Below are 16,908 nucleotides of genomic sequence, written 5' to 3' on the forward strand. Positions count from 1 at the left end.
TATAGATCTACAGATAATAGAATGATATCTAAAGTCGATGTACTCCAGTATAGAGGATTATTCGGACCTTACAGCGAAAGAAATCCAACTGTAATCCTTGAAAATATATAAAAAATAATTTGTAAAGTTCTAAAGACTCTAGGTCTCTAATTATTGCTAATTTTCTTGGTACTTCATCTTCCATCCAAGCTAGAACCCGTTGGGAATCCTAAGCGTCCATCTAAGCTAGAACCCGTTGGGAATCCTAAGCGTAGATGCGGAGTATAATAAATATTTTAGATAAATTATTGTATATTCAAACCCCATTAAGTATGCTATAGATTCCCTTAAATACTTCAACAACTCCTTAGTCCAACCCGAACTTAAAGACCTTCAGGTGATAACTTGCATCCATTTTTTCCTCAAAGGGCAAAATTTCGTTTCACTGCCCCAAATTCGGGCACTGGTTGCACGCTGGCCGTAACTCAGAAGATTATTCGGGAAATGAATGTAAATAGCGAGGAGCATTGAAGCCCTTGCAGCTTTTAAAAATGTGAACCGCTCCTTCCTGCCCTGTTGCATTGCATTCCATTCCCTTTTTGGTTTATTTAATGTTGACAGTCGCGTTGAGGGGGAATCGCGTGCAAAATGCGTCCTCGGACTGTGGATAAAAGCCAACTGCGCTGTAGGAAAGCAGCAGGAGCAGACCGCGCGGCAGTGACTGCGCTTAAACAATAAAACAATAAATTTTCATTACCGGCTCGGGGCTATTAACGGTTTCCGCTGGCCAAGACAATGCTTTCAAAGAACCAGCCTCCGGCGGGCAGGAGCCCGGCAAAGCTGTAAATATAATTGTTGATACACTTTTAAAGTGCAGCGCGGCGAAAAGGAGTATGCGACACCTTTCCGCTGCGATTTTTCAACGCTTCACTTTTTTCAGCTACACACCATTTATAATTTAAACATTTGACTTTGGCATTTGCATTAACATTCTGGCATTTCGCATTCGCATCTGTGTGCGGGTCTCGTTTTAATTACATTTTTTGTGGCTTTACTCGGCGAGGTCATAAATTATTTTTCCGCTGAATTCCAAAAGGAACGGGGGACCCCAAATGCCGGACTGCATCAGCAAATTAACATTCTTCTTTCTTCCCTTTTTTACGGGCAGAACACCAACTTGCCTCCCCATTTATTCATTCTCCGCCTTTGTTCTGGCTTTGCAGGTCACGTGGCCGGCTGTGGCATTACGGACGAGGTCTCACAATGGATGGAGAACATACAAAATTCAGCCGTCGAAGAGCTACCGGAGCCCATGTCAAAGGACTACCAGAAGCTCCACCGGAAGCAGCTGCACAAAAAGTCCGCCCCCCAGCAAGAGCCGCATCCGCATCCGCCGAAGAAGTACATCAGCGGCGATGACGACTTCAAGTACCCCCATCAGAAGTACTCGAAGGAGGCGAACTTCGCCGAGGGTGCCTTCTACGATCCATCCACCGGAAGTCGCCTGGGCTCATCCGCCAACCTGGCCGACTGGCATCAGCTTGTCCACGAGCGAGTGCGTCGGGCCACCGACGGTGCAGGTGGGAGCGGTGGCTCATCGGGTGGACCAGGACGTGGCCGCGAGGATAACAAGAATACCTGCTCGCTCTACATTCAAACGGATCCATTAATCTGGCGCCATATACGCGAAGGAATTGCTGATGTAAGTCGCAAAAGTAAAATGCCATATTCGGAATTAGAAATTTTTTATTTAAATATAAAAATCATTAAGATGATACGTAAACGTACGAGCCCTAAATAACGCTAAGTTACTCATGCTTTTTTAAGTAACAATTATAGTATATTTTTGGATTCCATTGAATGTTGAACTTTAATATTTTAAAAGTGACTTTTCCTGTTTAATATGCCAAAGATAAGCAAATCTCTTAAGGATGTAAAAATCCTACGCAGGGCGCACCTTCAGCACGCACGCCCACAAAAGTTTAATTCAGTATTCATGAATTTTGTATTTTTTTTTTTACGAGTCAACAGAATTTGCTAGAAAGTGAAGTACCCATAAAACAAAGGCGAATCTAAAGTTTCCAGATTAACATGGGCTCAGGGACACGTACCTACCTTGGTTATTATTTTTTTGTGTGTACATTCATTTTTTTGGAAGATATGAATACCCAAAGAAATCGTTAGTGACATAGACAATATCTTAAAGGCTGACATGGTTCCATGTTCAAGACAATATTTCAATAATTACAGTTTGGTTAATAACTGAAATATTTTGTCTCCATATATGGTAGAAACGACTTCATCTTAATGTGTTTATTACAATAAAGTTAGGCATAGTTTTAAATTATATAAAAAATTATTTGGCCATATAAAATGCCTATTTAAATATCTGGTATGTCTATTACAATCATAAACCTGTGCACCTAGTAGTTGAACGATTTTTGTACGCTCATAAAAATCCTTAGTGGCATTCCACAAAACTGCCTACTTTTTAGGGCATCTGCAAAAAAAGCTAACATATCCTAGCAATCATCCAATCAGCTGACCTCCTTCGGCCTCGTACAGCGTATGCAATCAACCGTTATGACCCGCAACCATCTCACTCTGCATAGATACAACAGCGGTCAAGAAAATATCTCTTAAATGATGTATTACCATTGTATTCGCTTATCCCGAATTATTAGGAAATATTTCACTTAATAATTAAATACTCATAATGAGAGACAGTAGTCACCTTGCACTTTTATTGTGACCGCGACTGTAACCTATTCATTTGAAGTAAATTCTCTCGCCGCACTTTTATGTTTACGCTCATTTTTTCGAATTGTGCCCGCGATGATGTCGACGTCAACATCCTCGTCACCAGAGTGCCAGCCTTATTTCCGCTTCCGCCTCGCCTCGTCCTTGTCTTATCCGTCTTGCCTTCTCGTTTGCTCGCGTGTGTTTATTTGCAATGAGTTTTGCATAATTCGCGCATTTGTTTCGCTCACTCTTTCCCTCAGTTCTCCCCATATTTCGCGTTTTTTCCACCATTCGTTCTCTTTTTCATTCACGTTTCAGCCTTTGTCTTTCGTGCCCCCCCAGGCATTTTGATTTTTGAGCCAGAATCGACGGGAGGTGGGATGCTGAATCCGGCTGTTTGGGGAATTTCCCCCAAAACCGTACAAGCTCCGGCTGAAATATTCGACGGGCTTAGCTGAATTTGCATTTTTATACAAATATATTTGAAGAGTGTTTGTTGTGGGAGTTTTGCCTGGATTGGATTGGATGAGCTCTAGATGAAGGGGCCTCCTAGGCTGGCAGCTGGGAGTGGGCCAAGGTAGTTTGTTGTCTGGCGTGCCGAGGAGGGAAAGGATTTTGAGCCCGTTTGCACAGATGTCAAGCGCATATCCGCTACCCAACGCATTGCGGTTTTCTGATTTTTATTACGATGCGGCTGCTCGGAGTGTCGATAGCGTTAATTAAATATGTCTACCTTGTCACGTAATAACCACAATCATGATTTTATACATGGTTTTCTTTGTTTTGTTTAGGTTTAAATTCTGGGCCTTTCTCAAGTACAATATATTTTCAAAGAATTTGGCTTAACCAAATTTTGAAAAAATGGTAACGAAAAAACAATCAAAATTAACATGTATGTGTAAATATGTACATATGATATGGTAATAAAAACGTGAACATAAAAACGACATTTCTCAAATTTCAAAATCAATGTTTGGTACTTTTGTAAATTTCAAAATGCAGGATACAGATTAGAGATATTAGAACAATATTTACATATTCAGGGTATTCCTATGGACTGAATTACTGAAAATATCGGCAAAGTATCCCGATAATTAGCCGCTATTTTCCGCAGTTTGTATGAGAACAGCGGTTTTTAGTTCAAAATATCATCAAATGATCGCGATACCTCGCCTATCTTTCCAGTAAGTAAGTCTTTCAGTCATCAAGCGAATACTCAGATTATTTATTTATTTATTGATCATAATAAATATTTACATTTAACGAAATACAAAAATATAGGAAAAATAGTAAGCTACTTTATGCCAAAAAGCTCACAAATATCTATGTAGCGACAAGGGGCAAGCTTAAATTGTTACGTTTTTTATAAAATGATCATAGTCTCGCGATAGTATCGATAGTAGGACCCAATATATCGAACAACATCGATCAACAAACTTGACAACGTACGAAATTTAAGTTAAGAGGATCTCTCTCTTAATAATATTTAAAGTGGTCTTTAGCAACAACTAGACCTTGAGTCTGAAGAACTTTGCAAATTCAAAATATTTATAAATATCTTACGTTCTGAATATTTTAAACTTTACAAATCGTAGTACGTTAATTTATTGTCAATACCAAACCACCAATGTAAACCTTTTTTGTCAACAGCATGATCGTGGACGCAAGTACGAGGTGGATGTGAAAACGCGCGAGGAAATTACATCGCTGATTGCACATCACGTGACGGCCGTTAATTACATTTACCGCAACACAAAGTTCGACGGACGCACAGAGCATCGCAACATTCGCTTTGAGGTGAGTACACACTCAGACACACACACCTGCAACAAGGCTCCGTCAGGCGCCGGGCAGTCAATGAGGATGAGTTAAGGACAAAGCGGCAGGAAGCCCCCTTCAAACTCCAAACCGACCACAACAGCCCGCTGGTAGCTGGTTAAATGTGGCATCGCCACGATGTGCGGACAGGTCTTAAGCGGAGTATGTGTATTAAAGCCAAGTCTGCATTGCACCTGACGCGCTTCTGCCAAACATTTCTAGCTCGTAATTCCATAATTCGATTACCCACCACACATTGCAAAAATTCGTAGATATTTATGTGAAATGCGGTTTATTTTGGACAGCTTTTCATGAATTATGACTGTTTTGGACAAGTCTAATTGTTGCTTTAAAATTAACACATTTTTTATACTTCAAATTGATTGCATTAAAACAATAACATTTTAGAGTTAAATTTATGGCAGCAATTGAATTAAACAATTAATTGATTTTTGTAGGTTCAACGAATCAAGATTGATGACGACTCGGCCTGCCGCAATTCCTATAATGGACCTCACAATGCATTTTGCAATGAGCACATGGATGTCTCCAACTTTTTGAATCTGCATTCACTGGAGGATCACTCTGACTTCTGCCTGGCTTATGTGTTCACCTACAGGTTGGTTATTGGCCAATGTGGACTTACTAAAAATAATATCAATATTATTACAGAGACTTCACTGGCGGAACTTTGGGCCTGGCATGGGTGGCAAGCGCTTCGGGAGCCTCTGGAGGTATTTGCGAAAAGTACAAGACGTACACGGAAACGGTAGGTGGACAGTACCAGAGCACGAAGCGATCTCTCAACACGGGCATCATCACGTTCGTGAACTACAATAGTCGGGTTCCCCCGAAGGTGTCCCAACTGACGCTGGCCCACGAGATAGGGCATAACTTTGGATCACCGGTAAGTTGATCGATAAATTTATTCTTTTGGGTAAACATTAAATATAAACAGGCTAGGTTTTCCTTTTACTAACAATTTTAAGTCTACACAACATTAAAAGCTTTTACAAGTGGAATACATTTGATGAACACTAATTTGAAGCTCTTGAAGAGAACTAATTGCCCTTCAAGAGGTTTGGTCCTATAGCAGATGTACTAAAGAGCGCATAAATTGAAATTTCCATAAGAAACCTCAGTTGCGCCTCTTTCGCTAGCATAATGTTAAGCGAAACCAAAAATGTCAGACTATACATAGATCAAGTAAATGCGTATGTCAGCGTACAGATCTAGAATCCCGTCTGGCTTTTGGCCTCCCTCCCCCTGTCTTTTCAACAAAATGTGATGAGCGCAAAAAAATCGTATGCCGTTACTCATCTTATTAATATAACCCTCTAGTGCCACTTTCCACAATAATGAACTTTCGGCCTACTTTTAGCACGACTACCCGCAGGAGTGTCGTCCAGGAGGTCTGAACGGAAACTACATCATGTTCGCCAGCGCCACCTCTGGCGATCGTCCAAACAACTCCAAGTTCTCGCCCTGCTCGATTCGCAACATTTCCAACGTTCTGGACGTGCTGGTTGGGAACTCCAAGCGGGACTGCTTCAAGGCCTCCGAGGGCGCCTTCTGCGGCAACAAGATCGTGGAGTCCGGCGAGGAGTGCGACTGTGGCTTCAACGAGGACGAGTGCAAGGACAAGTGCTGCTACCCCCGCCTGATCAGCGAATACGACCAGTCCCTGAACTCCAGCGCCAAGGGGTGCACGCGACGGGCCAAGACGCAGTGCTCGCCCTCGCAAGGTCCTTGCTGCCTGGCCAACTCCTGCACCTTCGTGCCCACTAGCTACCACCAGAAGTGCAAGGAGGAGACGGAGTGCAGCTGGTCAAGCACTTGCAACGGAACCACCGCCGAGTGCCCGGAGCCCCGTCACCGGGACGATAAGACGATGTGCAACAACGGCACAGCCCTATGCATTCGAGGCGAATGCAGTGGTTCCCCCTGCCTGCTCTGGAACATGACCAAGTGCTTCCTCTCGTCAGCGACGCTGCCGCACGTGGACAAGCGCAAGCTGTGCGACCTGGCCTGCCAGGACGGTAACGATGTGTCCACCTGCCGCAGCACCAGCGAGTTTGCCGCCAAGTATAATATCCAAAAGGGCGGAATCAGCCTGCAACCGGGCTCGCCCTGCGACAACTTCCAGGGGTACTGCGACGTGTTCCTCAAGTGCCGGGCCGTGGATGCCGATGGTCCGCTGGTGCGGCTCAAGAATCTCCTGCTAAACCGGGAGACTCTGCTCACGGTGGCCGAGTGGATAACCGGCAACTGGTATCTCGTGGTGCTGATGGGCGTTGCCTTCATCGTCGTAATGGGGGCGTTCATCAAGTGCTGTGCCGTGCACACGCCCAGTTCCAATCCCAAGAAGAGGCGAGCTCGACGCATCAGCGAAACTCTGAGAGCCCCCATGAACACACTGCGGAGAATGGTAAGGCCTGGCCCAAACAATATCTTTGATGTGAAGATGAAGTGTTTTTCTTGTTAACAAACCTTTTTCTAGCAACGTCACCCGCATCAGAGAGGAGCCGGACCCCGCAGCATTCCACCGCCGGCCCATGAGGCACAACACTACCCCCGCGGCGGAGATGGTCGCAGTGGCGGGGGCGGAGGAGGAGCTGGTCGCCATGGCGGCTCCCGGTCGCAGCACCATCAGTCACATCCCCACGAATGGGATCGCCATCAGGGCGGCCACTCAATCGTCCCATTGCCCACAGGCGGCAGCCACTCGAGCCGAAACGCCCCGGCGAATCAGGCACGGCGCAGCGATGGACGCGGCACAAGGTCCACGAGCAGCGGGCGGCCGCAGGCCGGAGCAGCTGCAGCAGCCGGAGGCTCGTCCAGCGGGGCGTCGCGATCACATGGCGGGTATGGAGCCGAACAGGCATTGCCGGGTACCATTGGTGGTGGTGTGCAGGCGGCCATAAGCGGCGGTGGTGTTGTGGCTAGGGCCCAGCTGCCGTTGCCATTGCCGCCGCCCAATGCACAGCAACTGCAATTGCAGCAACCACAACAACAACAACAACAGCCACAGCCGTTGCAACTACAGCAGCCGGCACTTTCGCCGCAGCAGCAGCAGCAACAGCAGCAAGCGTTCTACACGCCGAAAGGTGTGTGTTCCCCCTCCCCTCGAGAGATGGAGCCCTGAGTTGGTAGTTTGCCCCCAGACACACTGCTCCTCCGTTTTCTCACCTCTGTTTTCCAGTTCTCCAGTTTTTCACGAATTTAATTTGTCGTTTTTCTTTTTGTTTGCGAAATGCGCCAAAAATTCAGAACTTCCACCACGCAATAAGTCCCGATCATCACGTACCAACAACACCTCCACCACCACAACCACCAACTCATCCAACGCGGCCGCAAGCAGCGGGGCGGTAACGGGCTCGGGCTCGGGCACGGGGGCGGGCAGTAGTAGTAAGAACAAGAGCGGGAAGAGCGGCAAGGCCAAAGACACAAAGGTACACAAGTCGCAGGCCAGCAGCAGCAGTCGCAGCAGCAGCAAGGACAAGTCTGCCGCCAAGCCAGTTCGCCGCAATATCGTTTATTAGGAGCGGACCACACCACATCACATTGCCATACAGATTACTGAAAGACAGAGAGCCCGAACCTCAGAAAGACTAGCCGACAAATGCCCGCTGCCAGTCATCGATCCATGAGTTGTCGCTTCCCACCTACCACCACCAAAACACAAAAAAAGAAAAAATATAGTAAAACCAAAAAGATATTCCATTTGACAGATGCAATTGGTATGACCATTGTTCCTTTTTTTCCCCCACTTTTATTCGATTTCCCCCCCGTTTTGGTTTGTGACTGACCCCATTTATTGTTTTGGTCGTACTCTTTCTTGTCCCCTGTAATTGTTTGGTCGCATCCCCTACTCCTGGCATGTGTCCGTTCTCTGGATTTCCCCTCGTTTGTTATTTGCTCTGACTTCCCTTTAGTTTTTGATTATGTTTTTGTACTGTTGTTGTGTTTGTTATTGCATGAGCACATGGATACTTTAATTATCTCCTCGTACACCCATAAGTATTTGATCTAACAAGTACTAATCTTATTAAAAACTTGAATATAAGCAGGCAGATGGGTCTAACTAAGCCATGCCCAAGAGGTTTTTTATTGAGAATAACAGTTGATCGTTTTTGGGTCTCTCTTAACCCTAGACTCTAGGGCCTAGAGGCAATTATTACTACAATGTGTGGTTTGTACCACTTTCCACAATTATTTTCAATTTTCTAGGGAAATTTGTGCCTTCTAAACTCAAATAAGCTATTAAAAAGAACTTAGAACCTTTCGTTTATCACCATTTACTCCTAAAACGCATGCTTATTACATATTTTAATACTAAATTAACTTACTTTTCACTACGATAATAATGGTTTGGTTTAGTTTTATATTTTAACTTTTATAATCAAAAGAAATTCCATTTTGCTGCAGCTTAAATTTCACATTTTCTGTGCAAGTAAAAAGTAAAGTTAAAGGCTTCCGAGACCGTTCAAAGTTTTTAAACATAATTAGGCATCTATTTTTAAATGCTAAAAAATATTTAAACGTAGAAAGAGCTTTAATTTTTTTTTGAAGAAGACGAAAAGAAGTTTTCTGAGTAAGCATCGTGGAAAACAGTCAACTGTTATTAGCAAGTTGTGCTTTGTATTTACTCATTCTTCAGTTTAAATATTTAAAAACAAATCAATTGATTGCCACGATTAATTTACTTAACACCAATCACGATTCTAACCTGCATTTGAATAATTTTAGAATCCCAATTAATCCTCCACATGTTCTTTATGTAAATTATAAATACTTACAACACTAACACCAGAAATACCAATTTAAAGCCAAAATTTACTAATTTTAATTTTTCGCTTTGCTCCCTAGGCGTCGCGCCACCGCCGCTACAAGTAAGCTTTAGTCGGCCGACATCGTTGCACGAACAGCAGCAGCAGCAGCATCTCATGCAGCAGCATCTAGAGCCCCACGATCAACACGTCTATGCCGATGCCTATGCGGCCTTGGGGCGTGGCCAGTACGAGTCCACAGGGCGGGCGCCCAACAGTAGCAACAGCAACAGCAAGGTTTGACAGCCAAAAGCGGCGATGGAGCGGCCAAAAGCGCGGCCAAAGGCGAAACGAATCAAGCAGCAGCAGCAGCAGCCAACAACAACACAGCCCCCAAAGCAGCAGAAAAAGCAAAAGCAACAACAACAAAAATCAAATGAACTCAAATTAAATGTAAATGTAATTTTTATGCTAATTATTTTTATTTAAACCATGTTTGTATGCCACAAGGAAAAAAGCAGCCACAACAACAGGAACAAAAACGAAACGAGTTGGAAAAAATTGCGACAATTTCATAGAACAGATAAAGCTAAAAGTGAATGATATTTTGGAATAAATAAATTGAGAGGCAAATGCGTATGCAAATTATGATTAATATAAATCATTAAAAATAACAAAAGGCATGCATAATACCCACACAAACTGAGCCCATATACATATATGCATTTGTGTGTATATATATGGTATTCGCTGGGCTCACACAACAAATATTAAATAGCGCAGCAGCCACCACACACACAAATATAAATACATGCAAGGGAAACTAACGTTTAATGTGCGACAGCAAAAAGCATTCTATATGCGGTGGTCAGATTTCTAAAAGAATTAATTAAACATTTGATATCGCAAAAAGTGTGTTTTGTACAAAAAAAGTAAAATAAATAAAAACTGTTTGAATTAATTAAGCGAGCGTCGCCGAGGAGAGCGGAAACAGCAAAGCATTTAAATTGTATTTATCTGTACCGAAGGCTAACAGTTCAATAAAGCCGTCAAAATTGCATTTGTAAACTAGCAAGGAAGGAGAGAGCTCATGAAAACCAAAAACATAACATAAAACCAAGGAATATTACGCGAAAAACCCGAGACTTTCAATTTTTAATACTTTTAACGTGTTCGTTTCAGTAGCTTTGATTGTTTCCCGACCATCTTTTCCTTGGGCAGAAAGCAGAAGCAAACAAAGTACTAATTTTTATGTATTTCACGTATTTTACTATCTTAGGTACAATTTTCTATTGTCAATTTTGATTAGTATTAGGTTTAAAGCTTTATGTTTTAGGAAGCTGGTAGCAAGACCGCCACTGATTACTGATTACGTTTAATGTTATCTATCATGTATCTATATGTATGTATATCTGCCCACATAGAAGTGTATTTTTCTGTAAGTCACGGAGGGAGTCTGTGTGTGTGCTTGTTGTGCAGACTCCCAAGTTACTAGTTTATGTTTTTTGTTTGTCTCTATTTTGTACTCGGAAGCCTGAAGAACACAGAGTATCGACTGATGCACAACTCCAAGAAAAGGCCTACCTTACTCTCATTTGAATTCTCTATTGTTTGTCTACTTAAGAGATCTGGCGATCTGACGATAAAATGTATTCAATCCCGTGATCTGTGTTAGCTTAATTTTTAATACAATTCCTGCAAGACTCTGCTTAATGAATAACATCAAACTCTTGTAAATAAACTATACAAACTAACGTATACAGTAAGTGGAATCATTGAAATTACAAATTATACAGACAAAACTTACATAAATTGAATATATAAAGTCTGGGTATTTGAATTGGAAAGATAAAGAAACGAACAAACGTGAACAAAGCAAGTCTAGGCTTTGGTTTTTCTCAAACAAAGTAGCAGACAAAGAACAACAAAAAACATTTAACTATTAATTTAAACTTAACACATAAAGAATTAATTAAATGACTTTAAGTAAACTAATTAATAATGAATATGGAAAAGCAAAAAGAATGATTATGAGAAATGATAATAAAAACAAGAAAACAACTATTTTATAAAATACAACAATTTGTTTGGCATTTATTTGGGCTACAAGTGGGCTTACATTTCGGAGGGAGAGGGACATGCATGTCCTATAGAATGGAATGAAATGCAGCAAACTAATAAAATAACAATTTAAAACTAAACATGCATGCCGAAGTTTGTATACCCTTGCTGTTTGCAATTGGATCATTAAGTCAATTTAATAGAAAAAAAGGAAATATATAAAAGTTGTATATTTTTATATAGCATAAATTAATTTGGTTTTGATAAAATGAAAAAAAATAAACAAAATAAAGTTTAATCGTATAAAAAAAACAATATTTTAGATTTGAAATATCTAAAATAATAATCTTTATAAATATAAATGCTGAAAAAAACTAAAGTAATATAAAATTTCATTACATTTACCTTTACTTATTGTATTTACAGTTTGACAGTTACAGTTTTACATTCGTGGCTTTACATTTTCTGCCGATCGTTCCGAAGGCAGCTATATTATATAGTCCGATTTTCATAAAATTAAATACGAAATTCGGAAATAATAAAAAATTACCATATCTCAAAGAAGATGAAAATAAGTTGAAGAACAGCGAAGTTATAACTTACATTTGTCAATAATTTCCATGATATATGATCTATTCGTCCGATCCGACCTGTTCAGATAGCTTAAGGGGGTAGACCCATGTAGACATAGGCCGTTTTTTGGACCGTGTTTTGAAATATTTTCCTGAAGCAACTTAAATATTTTGACAGGTGAAGTATTATAAAAAAAAAACTGTTGTAAGTCGAAATATTTTTGAGATATGGGATGCAAAGGAACAAAGGAACTGGAACAAAAAGGTAATGTCATGGTCAAGACGATACTGGTGAACTGTCATAGTCGATTTCCAAAATTTAAATGCAATTATGATCTGGATGAATGCGGACAAGGAATAGTCAAGGAAATTTAGAAAATATTAAATAATACAAATTTGGAGCCACTTTGATTTTGTTTGTTTTTTTAAACGCACTAACGACCTATTCAAAAGATTCTAGTCTCTACTATGTCCGCATGTTTTCTGAACATATTCTGCAAATTTCAGGACAATCGTTTGAGTCGTTTTTCAGAAATCGTGTTAACCAGTTGGTAAAAGGTGGTTTCGAGAAAACGCAAAAAAAAATAATCATTCCTCTGTAAACTGTTCTGAAGAGCATGTCTTTTCACTGATCTAACTTTGTAACGACATCGAATATGAAAAAATTCCTTTAAGCACTTATAGTACAGACAGACAAACATGGCTAGATCGACTCGGCTGTTGATGCTGATCAAGAATACAAATACTTTATAGGGTCGGAAATGTCTCCTTCACTGCGTTGTAAACATCTAACTAAAATTAAAATACCCTGCAAGGGTATAAAAAGCTATATTTAAAGCTTTATTAGAATGCCAGATTATTATTTATTTATCAATTAATTAAGAAACTCCAAGGTCCGTTGTCAGAAAAGTAATTGGAAAATATTTAAATTATTTATTTAGTTGACAATTATGAGTTTAAGGCACTTTTTAACAATTCCTATTAGTTTACAAATACTTAAAAATTAGTATGCAAAAACAGTTTGGTTAAAAACGAACGAGACGAACACAATTCCGCAGAAGACTTCGCTAATGGTAAGGTAAGTCTCCACCAGTTAAGCACGTATCCGAGAGGCCTTCTTGCTCTTGTCGGCCTTGGGTGGTGGTGGTCCGCTGCGTCCAGCCTGCATGTGTCGGTTGTAGATGCTGTCGGGAGACATGTCGGATGAATTGGATATAAGGGCACAAATATGTAACTCACATTTTGTACGTCTCGGTCTTGAGATATTCGATAACGTGGCTTATGCCCAGAAGGTATTGCTCGGCAATGGGATTGACCCAGGGATTCTCCTCCATCTTCATCACCGACTTGTTGCTTAGCAGGTCCAGCTGGGAAACCTCCGGCGGCAAGACCTGCAACCTGTTGTTTTGAATGTGCAGCTCCCTCAGCCGCACCAGGTCTCCAACTTCGCGGGGCAGCTCCAGCAGATCGTTGTCGCGCAGTCCTAGGATCTGGAGGTTCTTCAGTTGGCCAACCTCCTTGGGTATGTACTCGAAATCGTTGTCGCCCAGATACAGGGCACGCAGCGTCTCCATGCCAAAGAAGTTGCCAGGCAGCACCTGCTCGTTCAGATTGTTGTAGGACAGGTCCAGGACCTCCAGCACGGGGAAGGCTCCAAAGCCTCTCGGCAGGTTGATCAGCCGATTGATCGACACGTTCAGGATGCGTAGCTTCGGCATAGATGACAACGACACGGGCAGTTCGGTCAGCTGATTATTGGAGAGATTCAGAATCTCCAGATTCAACAGATTGGCGATTCCCGGACTAATCACACTAATTTTGTTGTGCGACAAAGTTAGACGCGTGATGTTGGACATATTGACTAGAATAAATATTTACAAAGGGTGAATAAAAAACGGATTAGAAAACATATACACCTGGCCCTCGCTTAACACGGGGGTTACGTTCCTAGAAAACCTCGTATTAAGCGAAACATGGATTCAGTACAAAATAAGGGGTTACGTTCTAAAAATTCAAAATTGGCAGCAAACAAAACTTTTTATTGTTTAAATTTGGTATGTTTTTATTAAAGTTTCATACATTTGTTCAAAATAACCAAAAGTTATTATGTATATGCCTTTAATAAAAGCATACCATTCATATTTTCAAACTTAAAAGTTGGTATTTAATTAAAAAAGTTGCTTCTTATAATTAATTAATAGGTTAAACTTTATAGAAACTAAAAAATTTTAAAAAGTAAGGAGATCATATGTTTTATTCATATCATAATTCATAATTTATTATTTTATTTTATTTATAGTTAAAGCCAGTTTGTTTTAACAAGGTTTTTTTTTTGGTGGCTCCTTGTAAAAATCAGTAATTTTTGATTGTTTCGTGGCTTTTAAAGCTTCTTTATAGCACTCCTTATAAGGCAAAAGTATTTTTTCCAACTCTCTCTTAAACTTAAGTCGTCGTTCGATGAGCGGATCTGAATTTAGAAAGCATGATTCCAAGCTGCTAGCATATGCGAATCCCTCTCGGAGCTTATCTATCGTTAAACTCATCGGATCGGTTTCTTCAGAGCTGCTGTCATCTGATTGTGAATTGTTTGCTTCATTTCGATTTGGCATTTTTTTCCAGAAAAGTCCAGTTTCATCCGCATTGAAAACTTGATCGGGCAGGATTTCCTCTTCCTTAATGAACTCCTGAATTTCTTCTGGGTATGTGGTAGCACTTATATCATCGGCCGATGCTGCTTCGCCCTTAAATTTGAGGCTATGAATGGAGAACCTTTTTTTAAATTTCTCGAACCATCCATTACTAGCAACGAAATCTATGCTGGAAGAGGGCTCTCCATTTTGCTCGAGCAGTCCATAAATGCTGAGTGCCTTTTCCTGAATGATCTGCTGGCTTAAAGCGGCATTTATGTTGTAGCAATCGTCAATCCAAATGCTAAGTGCTCTTTCCATTTTCTCCAAAATTGGTGCACGTGCTCTATTGGTAAATTTTGTAGATATAGATGATACAGTGCTTCCAGCACGTCGTATTTCAGTTTCATTTTTTTTGATAGTGCGAACTGTTGCCTCATTAAAATCAAGACTTCTTGCAATTTCCGTGGCAGTTTGACCATTGTCAAAGCGGTTTAGAATTTCTATTTTCGTTTCTATAGAAATGACTTTTCGTTTTAAAGGAGGTCGGTGTTTTTTTTTCGCCATTGTACAAGCTGAAATTATTATCGATATTTTGCAATCGTTTAAGAACGTGGTTTTTAGCGTGTTAAAAGGAGGATGGAAGCAAATTTGAAACCTTGTAAGACCGAGTTCGTGCTAAAAGATTTCGTGTTAAGGTGTATGAGCAATTTTTGTATCTTAAACATTTCTACTTTTAATAAAATTAAATTAATTTTAATCATTTTTGTGTTTTCCATGGTTTTTTCTACTTGTAACCCTCTAGATCCCAAAAGTGACTTGAGGCACTTGTTATATTATCCACAATTCCCAAAAAACTAAAAGTTCTTTCTGCGTTTAAATATTTTTAGCTGTAAAGAATAGATGTTTAAATTTGATAAAGGTCTCAGAAGTTTTATACGGTACCTTTCATTTATACTTGCACAGAAAATATGTTTTTGTGTGAATTTTGAGCTGCCACTTTTAATTATAAAAGTTAAAATATGAAGCTAAACCAAATCATTATTAGTTTATCGAAAGGTAAGTTAATTTAGAATTAAAATAAAATATTAGAAAGGGCAGGCGTTGTAGCAGTGAAATAGTGATAGGCACCTGTTCAATTTATTCTCATCTCACAGGTAAACTAAAGGTACTACGTTTTTTTTTTTAATAGCATATTTGAGTTTAGAAGGCACAAATCACTGTAGAAATAATTATTTTATTTAACTCTTCCATTATTGTAGAAAGTGTCACTAGAGGGTTAAGGTATTTAGAAGCGTGCATAAGATTCTAATATATCTGATATATTTTTCTAACTTCAACATTTATCGACAACCTTATACAAAATTATTCAAATCAGATAAAGTATCTTAAGGTTTACTAGTTCAATAGGTTCTTTATAAACATAACTAAGTATCTGCTGCCAATTTCCAACAGGGCTTCAACATAAACAGCTGACTCTGCACGCAACAAGTATAGACGCAAAGTCTTAGATTGGCATGCGCACTGTTCTGAATGAATTCAATAATCTAATAGACAACAAAATGTTCTGTATTTCCTAAATTAATAAAAATGTAAAGAAATAGGATGGCTAAGATTGAAATGTTACGTTATTGAAAAGGTTCTTCTTCCCATTTGTTTACGTTTTGTTTTTACAATTTTCGTCAAGTAAACATACATACATATGTACACATGCACATATACGTTTGTATGTATGTATGTAGATATGTTGGCGTCATCGCAAAATATAGAACTGTGATTTGCTTTTAATAAAACATAAATGTTTCACTATCCATGTATGATTAAAGAAAATACCCAGGAACTGCCCATTCTGGAGAAATGTATCCGTTTTGTTGTTTTGGGCGAGGTCTCATTTTGCGTGGGAGTGTCCTCAGCAAAGCGAGTTGTTCTCCTACATTAGGGGAAAATTAGTTCTTAATCCTGATACTTACACAATCCGGGCAGCTCCTCGAAGGAGCTCAGGCCCTTGTCCACCAAGTCCAGCTCCCGGTTTTGCGTTTCCCGGGCTTCATCCAACACCTTCTTTGCCTTCGACATCTTTGCGCTTACGGGTAGACACTGACTCATTTTCAGTGATGCCAACTCTCCACAAATTATTTACAAAAAAAGCTAAAAAGGGGAAACTGTAAAATAATTTAATAAATCAATTTATTTTAATTTTTTAGTATAACAACAACCTTATACGCAAATTTTAATTTAATTTAAGAATTCATTTAAAACATAATGTATATCCAAATAAGTAGATTTATATTTAGTATTTATTATTATTATAGATTTCGCAACCTCGTTTCAAAACTGTAA

General features: G+C 40.1%; 2 protein-coding genes across 13 annotated transcripts in view; one reads left to right on the forward strand and one right to left on the reverse strand.

Annotated features, from left to right (window-relative positions):
• The window catches only part of kuz (zinc-dependent metalloprotease kuz), an 81,240-nt gene extending 70,861 nt beyond the window's left edge, over positions 1-10,379 (forward strand). For 3 of the 5 annotated variants that reach the window (XR_011444459.1, XR_011444458.1, XR_011444460.1), the window contains exons 6-13: positions 1,203-1,681; positions 4,372-4,518; positions 4,998-5,158; positions 5,212-5,446; positions 5,921-6,967; positions 7,040-7,646; positions 7,810-8,279; positions 9,409-9,544. Coding sequence is in view for 2 of the 5 variants with exons in the window: in XM_017176732.3 (XP_017032221.1) it covers positions 1,203-1,681; positions 4,372-4,518; positions 4,998-5,158; positions 5,212-5,446; positions 5,921-6,967; positions 7,040-7,646; positions 9,409-9,611 (2,879 nt within the window). In the remaining 3 variants the exon portion in view is untranslated. Of the gene's footprint in view, positions 1-1,202; positions 1,682-4,371; positions 4,519-4,997; positions 5,159-5,211; positions 5,447-5,920; positions 6,968-7,039; positions 7,647-7,809; positions 8,280-9,408 lie in introns of all 5 variants that reach the window. The other 2 variants (XM_017176732.3, XM_070283906.1) reach the window with 2 other exon arrangements.
• A 2,472-nt stretch (positions 10,380-12,851) lies between these two features.
• The window catches only part of ics (ras suppressor protein 1), a 42,671-nt gene continuing 38,614 nt past the window's right edge, over positions 12,852-16,908 (reverse strand). For 5 of the 8 annotated variants that reach the window (XM_070284301.1, XM_070284304.1, XM_070284302.1 and 2 more), the window contains 2 exons: positions 16,539-16,730; positions 13,810-15,143 (listed from right to left, as the gene is read on the reverse strand). In XM_070284301.1, coding sequence (XP_070140402.1) covers positions 14,257-15,143; positions 16,539-16,674 — 1,023 coding nt within the window. In that variant the 5' untranslated portion in view covers positions 16,675-16,730 and the 3' untranslated portion in view covers positions 13,810-14,256. The other 3 variants (XM_070284306.1, XM_070284307.1, XM_017176733.3) reach the window with 2 other exon arrangements.

The sequence above is a fragment of the Drosophila kikkawai genome, chromosome 2R, assembly GCF_030179895.1.
Source record: "Drosophila kikkawai strain 14028-0561.14 chromosome 2R, DkikHiC1v2, whole genome shotgun sequence".
Lineage (NCBI taxonomy): Eukaryota > Metazoa > Arthropoda > Insecta > Diptera > Drosophilidae > Drosophila > Drosophila kikkawai.